The sequence below is a fragment of the Chenopodium album genome, chromosome 9 (assembly GCF_948465745.1).
Source record: "Chenopodium album chromosome 9, dcCheAlbu1.1, whole genome shotgun sequence".
In the NCBI taxonomy this organism is placed as follows: domain Eukaryota; kingdom Viridiplantae; phylum Streptophyta; class Magnoliopsida; order Caryophyllales; family Amaranthaceae; genus Chenopodium; species Chenopodium album.
Genome location: NC_137842.1, coordinates 68,419,306 through 68,437,213, shown reverse-complemented (window position 1 = coordinate 68,437,213; position 17,908 = coordinate 68,419,306). Strand labels below are relative to the sequence as shown.

At 35.8% G+C, this 17,908-nt stretch overlaps 1 protein-coding gene across 2 annotated transcripts; it reads left to right on the top strand.

The window, feature by feature from the left end:
• The first annotated feature begins 4,738 nt into the window (after positions 1 to 4,738).
• Positions 4,739 to 9,159, top strand: LOC145560330 (wax ester synthase/diacylglycerol acyltransferase 5-like). 2 transcript variants are annotated; one of them, XM_081621587.1, is made up of 6 exons: positions 4,739 to 5,750; positions 7,251 to 7,323; positions 7,533 to 7,600; positions 8,030 to 8,254; positions 8,453 to 8,590; positions 8,705 to 9,159. In XM_081621587.1, the coding sequence occupies exons 1-6, from the start codon at positions 4,971 to 4,973 to the stop codon at positions 8,855 to 8,857; spliced, it is 1,437 nt and encodes a 478-aa protein (XP_081477713.1). In that variant the 5' UTR covers positions 4,739 to 4,970; the 3' UTR covers positions 8,858 to 9,159. The 2 variants fall into 2 exon arrangements, with proteins under 2 accessions (XP_081477713.1, XP_081477711.1); XM_081621585.1 differs by having other exon boundaries at positions 8,027 to 8,254.
• The last annotated feature ends 8,749 nt before the right edge of the window (positions 9,160 to 17,908 follow it).

The window sequence follows — 17,908 nt, the reverse complement described above, 5'->3', positions numbered from 1 at the left end:
TGGTGGTCGTATAATTGGTTCAATATCTTCGTTAGGGTTTCGAGTTTTGTTAGTACTAATTGATTTTACAAGCGAGTTTTGTGTCTTTTGAATGTATTCCTTTCTTCTCATCACTTTTGTAAGGTTTGACCGATACAAAGGTGATTCAGGAGAGTCGCGATGAATTAATCTAAAGCTAAAACCTTTGGTCTTTTGGGTGGTGGCATTGTTGTTAATAGCATGGATGATTAGAAAAAGATTTCCTAGGGAAAGAAGGAGAGTAATTAGTGAAGAGTAAGCAAATAAATTTGGAACAACCATTGAAGAAGTTAAAAGAAAGTGATGGAATGGAATTGAAATATGCCTATTACTACAGTGTTACTATTATATATACCACATAAATTCTACTCATTTTACAATTTAAGGTATGATATCTTCTATATTTAATTTTTGATATCTTTTTTTAATTATATGTTTTGATAGGTTTGAATTATTGATGAAATTATACTTTAATGATGATTGATCATTATTGGTACCTTTTTTTAGGGGTCATTATTGGTACTTGAATGATATGTCATGCAAATTACCATATTCAATCTATTTTCATTAATTATTTTTTTCTTATTCAACTTTAGTTATTGTTGATAGCTAATCCTTAGGTCCCATGCTCCCATTACATGTTCACATGTATGTTGTGAAAAACTAAGGACCAATAAAATATTTGAAATAAATAAATGGGCTTAGCTATTCTGGAAGAGATCCTGCAGCACACTGGGCCTTATTTTTCAACACTACTCCTCAACCTCAATACTCCCTAGTTTGGATATAAATCCACCATGCTTCATTATAAGAATTAAGACTTAACAATTATCTGTATAAATTATATATACCCGGGTGTAAAAAACAGTAAAGGGTATTTTTCTGCTTATTGATTATAAACATAAAATAATCCAAAAAAAAAAACTATTACCTTTGAATACACTTTTTTTTTTTTTTTTTTTTTTTTTTTTTTGAGGAATTGAATACACCTATCTTTATATGCACTCTGGTGTATATAAAAGGTGTTGAACAAATTTAGTGTGGTCGAATCTGGTTAGGTTGGCTACATTGGATTTATATTTGGTTGAGAACTTATTGACTCAAACCAAATTGAATTATTAAGTGGGTGTAAAGCTTTATTTTAACACCCAATTTATTTGTTAAGGTCAATCATCTTTCTAATTCTTACTAGCTACTACTTCCTCCGTTTCTTTTTACTTGCAACACAGCCTTGTGGCACGTGTTTTGAGGTCGGGTTTATGTAATGTAAACGGATAAATTATTCATTATAATTTTTACAAATGATACTTAACCCTATTCTAATTTTCGTGTAAAAATTATATTGATAAAATCGCTCGTTTATCCTCACTAATCATCTCCTAAAACTGCGTGCCTAAAAGGTGTGTTGCAAGTAAAAGAAAACGGAGGAAGTATATATTATTGTATTAAAACTATTTATTTTACTATTCAACAAACTCTAAATACACATTTTCACCAAAAAATTATAAATTGTACTACATGATTTGAGTTTTATTATAATTAATTTTGTTTTGCACACACGTAGTATATGCAAAAATCCGTTACAGATGGTATATGAACACGTTTAGCATGAACCAACTCTTCAACTATAAGTATGATTATTGTGGTAGACAATGACATGCATGGAAAATTGACAACAAACAACCATCATATATTTGACAAATTGACAGCAAATATAAGCTAAGCTGTTTTGCATGCATTATCACAAATACATCTATCACTCTCTATACGCACGTACTGCTACAATATGATCCACACTTATATACGTGATATCTAATTAGTTTAATCTTACAAGTCACAATTTCACGCTTTTTAAGTCGTTGCACAATGAAAAAAGCCAGAAAATCTAGAAAAATGCGACATCAATAATGTAGGTCTCATATTAACAACTTAATTTAGATCACCACTTATTATGATAGCCCGCTACCCATTAATGTTTATAGTTGCACAATGAAAAAGCAAGAAAAATATAGAAAAATGCAACATCAACAACGTAAGTCTCCATACTATGAACTGACTCAACACTTATCAGGAGCAGTTATGAACATGTGCAGGGTGATCGATCGCACAGGACCCCTTAATGAAACTACCATAAGATAGCCCTATTTTTTCATGAAATTTGTAATTAAGTACTAGTGAAATATTTTTCCTTAAAGAAATGATTTTAGGACCCAATTTAACAAAATTGCACTTGGGCATTTCCAGTAACGTGTTAGTATTTGTAGCCCCGCGCGCCTCTGACACTTATAATGGCCCGCTACCCATAAAAAATGTCTCTTATTTATGTAAACTTTAGTTACTCAAATAGAGTCAGTTTCTTCAAGTTCGAGTTTTGAAGTATTGTGCATGACAAATTTCAAGTCAAGTCAAGTCAATTCAAACACAACTTAACTCACTTGATGAGCATCCCTAATCTAAAACACGACCTCCAACACACTGCTCACTTTATGTGACTTTCAAAGGGCATCAAGATATTTCTTGAATTTCCTAACCATTGTAGCCTTCAAAAATTGACGATATTTCCGGCTAATATGTCCAGCTGGTACAATATTGCAATTACGTCTTGCTTCATCTTATCTAGCTATTGAGTACACCATTTTGTCATGCATCGATCAGCATCACCTAAATCAACATGCAAACGGTGAGTTATAACTGAATATGACCATATGTATGAGCTAGTGCTGTCAAATTTCAAACCGAAACCGTTTAACTGCCCGAAACCGACCGACCCAAATGAGAACCGAACCGATTAAAAACCGATTTTTTTGAAACCGAAAACCGACCCGAACCGTATTTTAGTAAACCCGAAACCGAATCGACCCGAATAATGTTAAACTGTATAAGAACCGAACCCGTTAACAAACCAAACCGAATATAAACCGAAGTGAAAGAAAACCGAACCGAAAAAGAACTGAACCGTATCTAACCCGAAACCGATTCCAACCCGAAACCGTTTAAACTGGCAAAAAAACCGCTTACACCGAACCGTTAGCAAACTGCTACCCGTTTGCACCAAACCATTTAAAAACCAAACTAATCAATATTACTTTGTTAATCAGTCATTAGTGTTTTCTTTCATTATACAAATCAAAGCACTTTGTAATATCTTCATAATTTCATGAAAATATATAATGATAAACGAGTCATAATTATCAGTCTTGTTGACTAATCAAGTATCGAATTACCAAATTGCAAATTTCCATTTCACAAGAACTCATCAAATCATGATTATGATACTATGCATAGTATATAAATTATTAAGCAAATAATAACCTAATTGTAAAACAATAATACATTAATAGTTTAATACACTAACTCTTATAATCTACTTCGTAATAAACTAGTAAGATCAGTATGACTAAACTTGAAACAGAACATAATATGTATTTATAAAATCAATGAGGATTTGTTTATAATATGATGCCTAAATATGAAATGATTCGCGACTTTATATAAAACTTGTGAACGCAAAAGGTTAGCAAGTACTATCAAATTTCAAACCAAAACCATTTAACTGCCTGAATCCAAACAACTCGATAAACAATTTGTTTTTTGAAACCGAAAACCGACCCGAACCGTAATTTAGTAAACTTGAAATGGAACCGATATGAATAACGTTAAAGTGGTTAAACAATCGAAGAACCGAACCAGTTATAAATTGAACCGAAAAAGAACCGAACCAGTTAAAAACTGAACCGAAAAAGAACCGAACCAGTTATAAACTGAACAAAAAAAGAACTGAACTGTTTCTAACCCGAAACCGTTTCCAACCCAAACTGTTTGAACCGGGATAAAAACCGTTTACACCGCACCGTTAACAAACCGCAACCCGTCTGCACCGAACCGTTTACTACCCGGACTGTTTACAACCCGAACCGAATTAAAACCGCTTAAGAATAAACCGAAACCGAATCGAACCGAAAACTATTTAAACCGAACCAAAACCGACCCGTGAGACAATTAAACCGATTCCAAACCGACCCGATTAAATACCGAACCGATTTCAAACCGAACCGAAACCGAACTGTCAAACCGTTTTGACAGTGCTAGTATGAGCCCATCATTAATTGAAGAAACCAACTACCAACTAAGGCCGGATCGCACTATAAACAACATGCACGGTCGGGTGTCTATTTGACTAAATTGGCCGGGTCATGACCCGGACAATACAAGCCCGAATACTAGTTATAACCTATGTTGTTACTTCTAATAATATCATATATTAGTGTGTACAATTAATAGAAAAGGCGGTAATGAAAGCCGGCTTGTAATGGAATTTTAGTACTTGTTTGATAATGTTTACATGCATAGGAAAATTAATTTTCATGTGTGTCTATGTGAATTAACGAATAATCACTTAATATTTTCCCTTTATTATCATTTGTTACTATCATAATAAATGTCATTATGTATATACATAAGTGGATTAAAATTTGGATTATGTTAGACTTCTAATTATGTTAATCTATAAGTCCAGTCAAACTTCTTGCGCAGAAATTGTTCAATGGATGACGTAACAAGTCATCATATGATGCGCGTTTTACCTGGCATGTATACTTGCATAAATTTGTCTTTTGTACACTTTGTAGTTTGTACTAATAGATATGATTCATATGAACCGTCCAGCCCTTACAAAGTTACAAAAAGTCTTACAGCTCTTACAAGTATCAAACAACTCAAATAGAGGGTAGTTCGTTGTTACATGTTACATTTAATGCTAGCTACAATAGAAAAAAAAAAATTACTCTCATCTTTCATACTTCGTATACTTTATATAGTAACCTAGATAATATGTTCAATTCCCCAAAATTCACTAGCTCAAGATACATTCCAAAAAAAAAAAAAAAAAAAAAAAAAAAAAAAAAAAAAAAAAAAAAAAACTCACGTAAAACTTCACCAACTTTTTTAGAAGTATGTCTAAGAATGATTTTGATCAAGGTGAGGCCCTAAATTCGCCCTTTGGTAGGTTATATTATTGTTCAGAAACTGAGCAAATAATGAATTGTGCCATGTTTTTTAAGTACCCAATTGATGTACAAGGCCTTAAAAAGGCCTTCTCAAACTCGACAATGATCAAAGACCCAAGGTTTTGCAGCCTCTTGGTAAGAAACCCTAATGGTGAAGATCATTGGAAGAGAGTCCATGTTAACATTGATGATCACTTCATCCTCCAATACCCTACAACCATTACAAAAACTCGAGGCCATGATGAGGAAGACGATGATGAAGCCACCGTGAATGCATACTTGGCTGACCTCGCGGTGTCAACCCCACTAAGCAAAAACAAGCCATTATGGGAAGTTCATGTTTTAGTGGAGTTAAAATGTGTTGTGTTAAGAGTTCATCATTCATTAGGTGATGGAGTGTCAATGATGTCTATGCTTTCCTCTTGTTTTGGTCAAAAGAAAGAGACAAAAAGTGGTGTTAATGGTGAGGATAATATTGTGAAAGATGGTGGCAATAATCATGCAAAAAGGAAGTGGAAAATTGGAGGAATAATGGGGTTGATTAAAAGTATGTGGTTTACAATTGTTTTTGGGTTGAGGTTTTTAGGGAGGGTTTTAGGGTTGAAAGATAAGTTTAGTGTGATTAGTGGTGGTGATGGGGTTGAGCTTTGGCCTAGGAAATTGGTCACTGCCAAGTTTAAGATTCAAGATTTCAAGTCTATCAAAACGGCGGCCACTCCTAATGTTGTAAGTAATTTCACATGCATCAGATTTACTCCGATCCCCTAATCTTGAATATAGCTAGCTATTTATGTGCACTTGCATTAAAGTTACGATAGGTACTTAATTACAAAAAGATTACATTAAGCACGTACTTTCAATTTATTTTGCATGTTTGACCTCCTGATGTATACTCTTTTACTATTTTTGCACATCTCCAAATTTTTCTTAAAAAACACTTCACACTTTTTTTTTTTTTTTTTTTTTTGAACGGAAAAACACCTGACACTTCACACTTATCTAATCACCTAATTTTTACTTGTCCGAGTTATCTGGTGAGCTCGTTGCTCTTGAGTGATGTTGGCTGCACACACTTACATACACATCCCAAACACGCATCATTAAATTTGTATTTTAGCTGACCTTTCTATCATTGAAAGCTCATGTTATTAAATTACATAATTTAAATTAAATCTTGTATTTGAATTAAAGAAGAGGTGTCATATTAATTCCAATTTACTAAGGACCCCCTTGAAAAGGTTGAACAGCTTGTCCTTCGTATTAGTTAGTTGCTTAATATGTATGTGATGCATGGATTGTTTATAATTAAAGCTACAACCACTAAGTGGATATTTTGGAGTGAAGCGAGTATTTGAGGCAATCATTTCAAATTATTTACATTAATAATTTGACTTTTAATTTAATAATGATATATTTGTAAATAAATGTCAGTTAAGTTCGTTGTTGCAGTGCTAGCTAGGTAAATCTTAATACATTGATAAAACAAAATGAAGCAACATTATTTATGATCTTTAGTTTAACTAATACAGTAATACAGAATAGATGATTAAAAATATTGATTATGAACATTGTCATTGACAGTGGTGTTTAGTCAAAATACAATTAATTTGGGACAAAGGGACGCGCGCGTATATATATATATATATATATATATATATATATATATATATATATATATATATATATATATATATATATATATATATATATATATATATATATATTATCTAGCTCCGTTAACACATAAAATATTTTTTTGTTGCAAATTACTCCGTAAATAATAAGAAACTGAGGTAGTAGTACACGCAGTTCACACACGTAGTTGCATGATTGAGTTTTGAGTACGATTTCATGTGACAACTAATATCCTCACTCCATATACCTGTGCACTCTCTGCAATATGGCACGATGTGTGTAGTACGTAACACAGTTATAAATTTGAACACTAAATCAATACAATATATACACGTAAATAGTATGGTACAAACACCTTGCATTCCTGAATTACTGCTATTCCAGAAAAGTGAAAGGTAGCAAAACAATAACAACCTTAGTTACCTAACTCACAATCAATTATGTACCCCAGTATTGTTTTATCATTCTCATTCTTAGTTGCTTATGTTTCTCATAAATAGTACAAAGTATTTACCATATTTTATTTTCCATATTAATCTCTTATGGATTATTTAATTTTTTTCACCCTATATTTATTTTTGTGTTATGCAGACTGTCAATGATGTGCTTTTAGGGGTCATTTCACATGGACTCTCCAAGTACATAGATGACAAATCACCCAAGGGTAATATTATTTTTAATCTGTCGATTTATTTTAATTAACTGCGTGATAAGAAAACGAGTATTTAGTGGTGATACATAAGACATGAGATCGAATTATGTGCACATTGACCACTTACATCAACTATGCTTAATTAATTCCTTCTTTTAACTCTTTATTATAATAAATAATGAGTCAAAGTCAATTAACTCAATTGTCCTGTTTTTTGTTAGCTCTGCGGCAAAGCCTTCAAGTGACTGCTATCCTGGTTGTCAATCTACGAAGAAACTCTGGCTTACAGGTTTGTTTATCATTCTTTTTTGTAACACTTGTTTTATTTATACTCCATATAAATATATTGATTAAACTTAAATATTTTAAATATGTTGTTAAATACAAACATCGGTATAATTTGTAATTACTCGTATGTCGTATAGTCGTATATCTTACTCCGTAGAAGTTAACAAAATATGAGGTAATATTATTTGAACTTGAAATGTTAACTTTTGACCCTGAATTTTTCAATGTTGCACTTTACTTAAAAATTTTCAAACCCAATAATTACTAAAAATTTAATTTATTTCAAAGAAAGGTTACATTGTTATGTCACCACACGTCACCTTTTGGAGTGAACTATTATCGATCAAAAGCACAAAACTATTTTTAAAAGCACGGAAAAGTTCAGACAGTCTTCTCTCGAGATTAAAAAATTATGGTGTAATTGTAGCAGGAAAATACACCGGCAAATATGATAAAAATCCATCCTAGTTGTGGGTTATCATCATGGGGAAACAGAACGGGCTTAATGCTATTGCCATTAAATTGCTGTAATGGGCTTCATCCTTTGGATCATTTGAAGGAAGTGAAAGCAACTATGGACCAAAAAAAGAACTCATATGAAGCCCCTATCTCTCATATGTTTCTTACATTGTTGACTGCTTACTTTGGCCCAAAGGTTAGTCCAATTCTAACTTCTTCACTCTGCTTGGTATATTTTAATATTATTTCCGTTATATATTAGTTACAACTTTGGGCATTATTTGTGAGATATACAAAAATTTCAAAGTTGCAACTAATAGTTAACGAATAATTTTGTTCTAGCAAATCATTTAACCTCATGGTCAGTCGATAATACGAGTTTTAAATAACGCAGGCGGCTAGTTGGTGTTGTCACCAAGTTTTATGTAACACAGCTTTGCTCATTTCAAATATTATGGGTCCTTCCGAGCAGATCGTGGTTGCTAACAACCCTGTTACAAGTTTAAGAGTGAACATCTCCAGCCAACCTCAAGTACATGATACAATCCCATATTTATTTTTTTCGGTTTTTTTTTTTTATTATTATTATTCCACTTAATTCTGATAAATATATAAATTGTTATTTATGTACTTTTTTTATGAGCAGGCAATTACAATGCACATGGTAAGCTATGCAGGGAAGGCTGAATTACAAGTGATGGTGGCTAAAGATATCATTCCTGACCCTGAATTTTTGGTCAAATGCATTCGAGACTCTTTAGCTGAAATGAAGAATTCTGTCAAAATAAACCTTGTTTAGATATATACATATGAGAATGTAACATCAATATATAGTACTTCATAATTTTCATTTTCTTTTAGACCACGCCAAAATATGTAGTAGTATATAATATACTCCATGTATGATTAGAATAAGTGATTAGTACAATAAATGGATTTGGCTGATTTAATTATCAATCTACAGTATCTCCGAAGCTTGAGGAATAAAAGGACCATCTTGCACTGATCAATTAACTTTTCTATATACATAATACATACAAAGTACATACGGTGCAGTTATGATTTATGAACATGGTTTGTACTCAGTATTATTTTGTTAAAAAATCCTCTTTATTTTCTTTATTTATCACCGTAATTGTACAATTGTACGGTTTTTTTTTATTGTTATTAAATTCATTTTATTCTACCGTACTTATTCTAGTTACTGTGGAGTAATTTACTACTTCGTATGGTGTATGAGTGACCAATCTTATCATGTCCATTAGAACTTGTTACGGAGTATAATTTTTAGTTTATTAAAAGTGGTATCAATCTACGGACAGTTTTGCAATGGCTATAATTTTGCAATTATAAAAACAAAATCTACACCGTTGATTAATATTATGTAAATAAGGGCCATTGACCAAGAAAAATGCCCAATTTTTTTTTCTTCTATTTTTCCTTATTCCTCTAAAAACTAAAATACAACGACATGTTCTAATCTTCCATTGATGATAATCTGCAAAGTATGAATAGCTTTCCTATGAAAGATAAATTTAATCCTATCCAATTGTCCATGAATCAACCAAAAGGACATATTGCAATTGAATAGCTTTCCTATGCTAAAGATTCCGACGATTTTGCATTTATCGTGGAAACTTGCTGCCTAATTCATGACTCAGGTCCTGTTATGATGCGATTATTTTTAGTTCATTTCTATTCAGTTCAGCTCTAATAAGTTCAGTTCTGTTAGGATTAGTGTGGAGATGGATAAATCAAGGAGGCATAAGGTGAAATCAATGAGGTGAAGATTTTGACCACTTTAAGAAAAGGGCTGACTTCAAATGAGCATATCTCTCAATCTAGAAAGGATTTTGAGATGATTCAAGTTGGATGTGATAGCTTATCTCAAGAGCTTTCCAACGACTGGTCATAAGCTAAATTTGGCCAAGAAACGAGGAAGTTATGGCTGTTTTACGAGAAGCTGTCCAGCAGGGGAATTCGGAGCGCCCGCTCCTATCCGAGGAGCGCCCGCTCCATTCGAGGCTCGTTTTCTATTTTTTCCAGTTTGTTTGAGCGGTCGCTCATGTTCTTTGGAGCGTCCGCTCCAATGGGTTTCACGGGGTTGCTCTGTTTTTTGGGCTCGGTTTTCTTTGTATGGTCATGATTAACTTTCTCCTCCCTCTTGATTAATCTTAGCCTTTGATTATCTCCTAATACCTAGACTATATATATTGTTTTTAGATCTCTTATTTCATTATTCACAAAATATAAACACTTAGAGAGAGAGTTTATGGAAGGTTTGTGAGGAGCATTTGAATTATACACAATTCATGCTTGTAATCTTGATTTCATTCATCATCAATAATACTCCATAGTGCAAGGGTGGGTTTTTTCTCCCGGTTCTCGGGTTTTCCCACGGTAACTTTGTCTCACCTTTACTTGCTTTAATTATTCATGGTTGTTCTTGATTGTTATACTTGCTTGTTCATTGTTGTTGTGGGTGGATTGCAATTAGTTTGAACCCTTAATCCTTACAATTGGTATCAGAGCCAGGTTTGAAGCTTTGGTGTTTTAGTGATTTAGGGTTTGTGTTAAACTTGAATTTGTGATTGAATTACAAAGTTTTGGGTGTTTAGGTGTTCAAAGTTTGAATCTTGAGTGTCAAGTTGCATTCTTTGTTGTTGAAAACCTATTGTGAACTTTGTGTGTTTGATTTGCAATGGAGGAAGGCAAGTTGAGAATTGAGAAGTTTGATGGGAAGGATTTTGGTTTTTGGAAGATGCAAATAGAGGACTATTTGTATCAAAAGAACCTATATTTGCCTCTTACTAGTAAACCATCGGGTATGAAGGAAGAAGAGTGGAAAGTATTGGATAGACAAGCTCTTGGAGTGATTAGGTTGACATTAGCAAAGAGTGTTGCTTACAATGTTAAAGATGTGACAACGACGGTTGGTGTGATCAAAGCATTGTCCAATATGTATGAGAAGCCATCGGCTATGAACAAAGTGTTCTTAATGCGTCGTTTGTTTGAAATTGAGATGAATGATAGTGGTTCCGCCCCCGAACACATAAATGAATTCAATTCGATAATCTCTCAACTAGCTTCGGTTGAGATCAAGTTTGATGATGAGGTGAGGGCCTTGATTTTGTTGTCATCGTTGCCTAGAAGTTGGGATACCGTTGTAGCCGCCATTAGCAACTCTTCCGGGAAGTCGAAGTTGAAGTGTGATGATGTGAGGGACTTAATCTTGAGTGAGAGCTTGAGAAGGAAGAACTCGGGTGAATCATCGGGTGGTGCATATTCTAGTGAAGGTAGGGGACGTGGAAGACAACAAAGGGGTGCTCAAAGAGGAAGATCGAAGTCTAGAGGGAGGAGTAAGTCGAAAGGGAAGGTGAACATTGTGTGTTGGGGTTGTGGTGTGAAAGGGCATACAAAGAGGGATTGTCCTAATCCCAAGAAGAAGGGTGGTCCGAACCACAAGAAACACGATGATGCTAGTTCATCGGTTAGCTTGGCATCAAGCGATGAAATCGGTGATGCATTGATCTTGAGCGTTGATAGTCCCATTGAGTCTTGGATCCTTGATTCGGGAGCTTCATTTCATTCTTCTCCATGTAAGGAGATTTTCCAAAACTTCAAGAGTGGCAAGTTTGGAAAGGTGTACCTTGCGGATGATGAACCGTTGGATATTGTGGGGAAGGGAGATGTTATGATCAAGACTTTAAGTGGGAGCTCATGGAAGCTTGAAGATGTTAGGTACATACCTAAGCTAAGGAAGAATTTGATTTCGGTGGGTCAACTAGACTCAAGCGGTTTTAGAACCATGTTTGGTGAGGGTACTTGGAAGGTGTCGAAGGGAGCTATGGTGGTGGCTCGGGGCACGAAGACCGGTACCTTGTACACTACCTTAGGGTGTACAAGCATGATTGCTACAACCGCAAATGATGAGACTAAGCTTTGGCATACTCGGCTTGGTCACATGAGTGAGAAAGGGATGAAAATGCTAGCTTCAAAGGGTAAGTTGTCGGGGTTGAAATCAATCGACATGAAATTTTGTGAGACATGTGTTTTTGGCAAGCAAAAGAAGGTGTCTTTCACAAAAACCAAACGGTCCTTGAAGAAGGAAAAGCTAGAACTTGTGCACACGGATGTTTGGGGCCCATACCCCATCAAGTCCCTTGGTGGTTCTCACTACTTTGTTACTTTCATTGATGATTCAACACGGAAAGTATGGGTATATTTCATGAAGAACAAGTCGGAAGTGATTGAGAAGTTCAAGACTTGGAAGGCGGAGGTTGAAAATGTTTCGGGCAAGAAGATTAAGGCAATCAAGTCCGACAATGGAGGAGAGTATGAGTTGGAAGCTTACAAGAATATTTGTAAGGAGCATGGCATTGTTTTGGAGAGGACCATTCCCGGTAAACCTCGCCAAAACGGGGTAGCCGAGCGGATGAATAGGACTTTACTTGAGAGGGCAAGGTGTATGAGGTTGTTTGCGGGCCTCCCAAAATGTTTTTGGGCGGATGCCGTTAGTACCGCGGCTTACTTGATAAACCGTGGACCTTCGGTTCCCTTGGATTTCAAGATACCGGAGGAGGAGTGGAGTGGTAAGGAGGTGTCCTACACTCACTTGAAGACCTTTGGTTGTGTGGCCTATTTGCAATCCGAGAAGAGAGACAAGCTAGACCCAAAGGCCATCAAATGTTACTTCATCGGGTATGGATGTGAGAAATATGGTTATAGATTGTGGGATCCTAAGAATCGAAAGATTGTTAGGCATTGTGACATCACTTTTGATGAGAGCTCCTTGTATAAGGACAACTTTGGTGGGAAATCCGTTGAGAAAGAATCAATAGAAGATGAGTGGGAATTTGTTGAGATAGATGGTGAAGTTAGAAGTGGCAAGGAAGTTGAACAAGTAGAAATTGAGGTGCCAATCCAACAAGCATCTCCTCAACATGGTGCTCAAATTCCCGTGGATTCGGATTCTAGTGATTCGGATGATGATGATCGTTTAGAGACGGATGAGCGAGTAGTTATGGGTGAGCCCGTTGTGGTTCAAGGAGAGCTTTCTACACCACCAACGGTGAGGAGATCATCAAGACCAATTAAGCCACCAAACCGATATTCTCCATCCTTGCATTATTTGTTGTTGACGGATTCCGGTGAGCCGGAATGTTATCAAGAGGCAATGGGCATGGGTGATTCGTTGAAGTGGGAGCAGGCAATGGAAGATGAGATGTCTTCATTGGAGAAGAACAACACTTGGGTGTTGGTTGAGTTGCCTAAGGGCAAGAGAGCACTTTTGTGTAAGTGGATATTTCGAAAGAAAGAAGAACCAGATGGTACAATTCGGTACAAGGCAAGACTTGTGGTGAAAGGTTTTTCACAAAAGGAGGGAATTGATTATCACGAGATCTTTGCTCCGGTTGTGAAGTTGACCACTATAAGGATCTTGTTGGCTATAGTGGTTTCGGAGGACTTATTTCTTGAGCAAATGGATGTAAAAACCGCGTTTTTACATGGTGATTTGGAGGAGGAAATCTACATGAAGCAACCGGAAGGGTTTCAAGTTTCGGGTCAAGAGAACTTGGTGTGCAAGCTTAAACGGAGTCTATATGGGTTGAAACAAGCTCCGAGACAATGGTACAAGAAGTTTGACAATTTCATGCTAGGCAATGGTTTCGTGAGAGCGGAAGGTGACCATTGTTGCTACTTTCAAAGGTATGACAATGGCTATATCTATTTACTTTTGTATGTTGATGATATGTTGATTGCGGGAACTAGTATGCAAATTGTCAATGACTTGAAAAAGAAGTTGTCAAGAAGATTTGAGATGAAAGACTTGGGTGAGGCCAAGCAAATACTTGGCATGAGAATTTCTAGGGATAGCTCAACGGGTGTGTTGAAGTTATCTCAAGAGGAGTATGTCAAGAAGGTGCTCAAAAGATTTAACATGATTGATGCAAAGCCTCGAAGCTCACCTCTTTCAAGTGAACTCAAGTTGACCAAGGAGGATTGCCCAAAGACAAGGGAAGAGAAGGACAAAATGGCCATTGTCCCTTATGCTTCGGCCGTTGGTAGCATGATGTATGCTATGATTTGCACTAGGCCCGATATTGCTCACGCAGTGGGAGTTGTGAGTAGGTTCATGTCAAATCCGGGTGAGAGACATTGGGAAGCCGTGAAGTGGCTATTGAGGTATTTGTTGGGTACTTCAAGTATGGCTCTTTGCTTTGGAAGAAATGGAGTTGTTTTGGAAGGTTTTGTCGATGCCGATTTTGGAGGATGTTATGATTCAAGCAAAAGCACTTCGGGGTATGTGTATACTATTGGTGGTACGGCCATTAGTTGGATGAGCAAGCTCCAAAAGTGTGTCTCTATGTCTACGACGGAAGCCGAGTATGTTGCTATGTCGGAAGCGGGAAAAGAGATGGAATGGTTGAAGGGTTTCCTTGAAGAAATGGGCATGAAACAAGACGTTTGTGCGTTGTATAGTGATAGCCAAAGTGCGGTTCAATTGGCTAAGAATCCTATGTTTCATTATCGCACTAAACACATCAAGAGGCGTTATCACTACACTAGGAGTTTAGTGAAGGACGGCACGATGTGTTTGAGGAAGATTGCCGGTTCTAAGAATCCGGCGGATATGCTCACTAAGGTTGTTTCTAATGACAAATTGAGGTTGTGTAGGACCTCAATTGGACTCCATCATTAATTGATGAAGTGTTGCGCTATGGTGAAAAATTTGTTTTTTGATGATTGTGTTGAGTGCTCTTGAGGAAGGTGTATATATGGATTTCTATGGTGCATGCATGATTGATCCTATCTCCAAGTGGGAGATTGTTAGGATTAGTGTGGAGATGGATAAATCAAGGAGGCATAAGGTGAAATCAATGAGGTGAAGATTTTGACCACTTTAAGAAAAGGGCTGACTTCAAATGAGCATATCTCTCAATCTAGAAAGGATTTTGAGATGATTCAAGTTGGATGTGATAGCTTATCTCAAGAGCTTTCCAACGACTGGTCATAAGCTAAATTTGGCCAAGAAACGAGGAAGTTATGGCTGTTTTACGAGAAGCTGTCCAGCAGGGGAATTCGGAGCGCCCGCTCCTATCCGAGGAGCGCCCGCTCCATTCGAGGCTCGTTTTCTATTTTTTCCAGTTTGTTTGAGCGGTCGCTCATGTTCTTTGGAGCGTCCGCTCCAATGGGTTTCACGGGGTTGCTCTGTTTTTTGGGCTCGGTTTTCTTTGTATGGTCATGATTAACTTTCTCCTCCCTCTTGATTAATCTTAGCCTTTGATTATCTCCTAATACCTAGACTATATATATTGTTTTTAGATCTCTTATTTCATTATTCACAAAATATAAACACTTAGAGAGAGAGTTTATGGAAGGTTTGTGAGGAGCATTTGAATTATACACAATTCATGCTTGTAATCTTGATTTCATTCATCATCAATAATACTCCATAGTGCAAGGGTGGGTTTTTTCTCCCGGTTCTCGGGTTTTCCCACGGTAACTTTGTCTCACCTTTACTTGCTTTAATTATTCATGGTTGTTCTTGATTGTTATACTTGCTTGTTCATTGTTGTTGTGGGTGGATTGCAATTAGTTTGAACCCTTAATCCTTACAAGTTCATCTCTAATAAGTCCAGTTCACTTCAATTCAGCTCCTAATTTCCTTCTCTTATAAAATATTCAGTTCAATTTAATTAAGTTCAGTTTAGTTCAGTTCAGCTCTAACCAGTTCAGTTCAGTTTAACTGTTCAGTTCAGCTCAGATCCAGTCAATGAAAACAGGCCCTCAATCAAAAAGATACCTAATTCATGAGATTTATGGGAAGAATTTGATAAAAGAGCAGGGTGTTGAGAGGAGAGAGAATCACTTAAAAAGAAATCTATCAATTAGTGCAAGAGTAAATTTGATCAAAAACTTCGTATGTATTAAACTATCCACTATATATATAAAATTATATTCCTTTGATTAAGATTGGTTGGCACTTGGCAGTTTTCCATTGATTGTTTGTTATACTTTAATTCTATCCATCCATGTTAATTGTTCCTCATATAGTTATCCTATGGAGATTAGGATGATGGTTGAATACTTAGAAGTTCATCAATGGTAGAAACAAGTAGGGTTTTTATTATTATTATTTATTTATTTAGGATAAAGTAGTTTTTAAAATATTTATAATTTAGAAGTCAAATATTGAACGGATAAGATTAATTATTAATATTTAAACTATTAAGATTAAAATTAGTTACAATGGCTACATTTAATTTTTATGTAGCCATTGAATAGTCTTCCATCAATCTACATAATTTTTATTTCCCTATTCTTTTTTTTTGGTGGTCAAATGTTGTTCGATATTTTGAGAACACCTCAAAGAACTCTTTTTCGAGAAGGAAAGGTCGATCTTTCAATCAATATATGTAGGGTGACTGGGTGAGATTAAGAATTGGTCAACAAAATTGTTGTGGGAAGATCTTCAATTCACAATAATTGCGTGCAATATATGGTGAATTATTGCTTGTAACAACTCACGAGCATATAGTGAATATGAAAATTTTTATGGGTATATGGTGAATAAACAAAAAAAACTTAGGGGTATATGGTGAAAAAACCCGAAAATAAAACGTAATCAACTTTAATCATTTTTATTTAGGGAAATTATTCTGTGTATTTTTGGGGCTTTAAAAAATGCACCATGTATCTATGAAAACTTCCCAATGCACTATATACTCCCGAGGTTTGTAAAAAAATTTAAATATACCAAATACCCTGATCATCTAACAAAGTAACAAATGAATATATCATCAACTTATCAAACTAAAATCATACCCACACATTGACCCCCTTTAAGTATCTTATATTTATGTCGCAAAACAACTTTAAAACATAAATTACATCAAAAATTGAACTCTATCAATCATTCTAAATCCTAAACTTTTTGGGTATTTGAATTTGATTTATTAACTAAGTTTTTACTTGGTAATTAAATGGTTTAGCTTCACAGTAACAGTATACTGCAATAATTTAATAGATTTGATGTTTAAGGATCTCAATCTAGCAAAATTAATATTTCTTATAAGTTTAGGGTGTTTGGTGCATTTTTTTACGAACTTTTAGGGGGTGTACGGTGCATTTGGAAATTTTAAGAGACATACGGTGCATTTTTTAAATCCTCGGGAATAACGGAACAATTTCCCTTGGGAAATTCTACATTATAACCCGCTACTTTTTGAAATTCTACGTTGTGCCCCTACTTTTTGAAACTTCTACAATGTAACCCCAAGGTATAGTAAGTAACTTTGTTGTACCCTTGATGCTAAATCACCGTTAATATAGTTCCGTTAGACATAAAAAATTTATTTAATTAAATAAATAAATAAATGAAATATATAAAAAAAAATCAAAACACCAAAACCACCCCATGGTCAGCCCGCTGCCACCGCCGACCCACCACCCTTCCCCCGGAGCGCCGGCCGCCTAGATTTCTTCCCCTCCCCCGACGTTCGCGTTGCCCCGACCACCTCCCCCTTTCCCCTTTGAATCACCCACCATGAAGTTCAACAAAATCTCTCAAATTCCAACCCCCAAATCCCAAACCCTAACCATAACTTTCAATTTCCGGCAGTAGGAGGCTAGAGCGGAGAGAGAGAAAAGGAACAACAGCGGAGGCTACGGCTGCGGTGAAGGGAGATGGCGGATCGTTGATTTCCGGCGATTGGAGGTAATTTAAGGTGTTTTTTCGAGGGTGAGGGGGAGGGGTTACGAGTGGTTTTACGGGGAAAGGGGAGGGTCATCGGGGCTGTGCAGTCACCGAGGGAGGGAAAGGGGGTCTAAGAGGCGTCCGACGTTC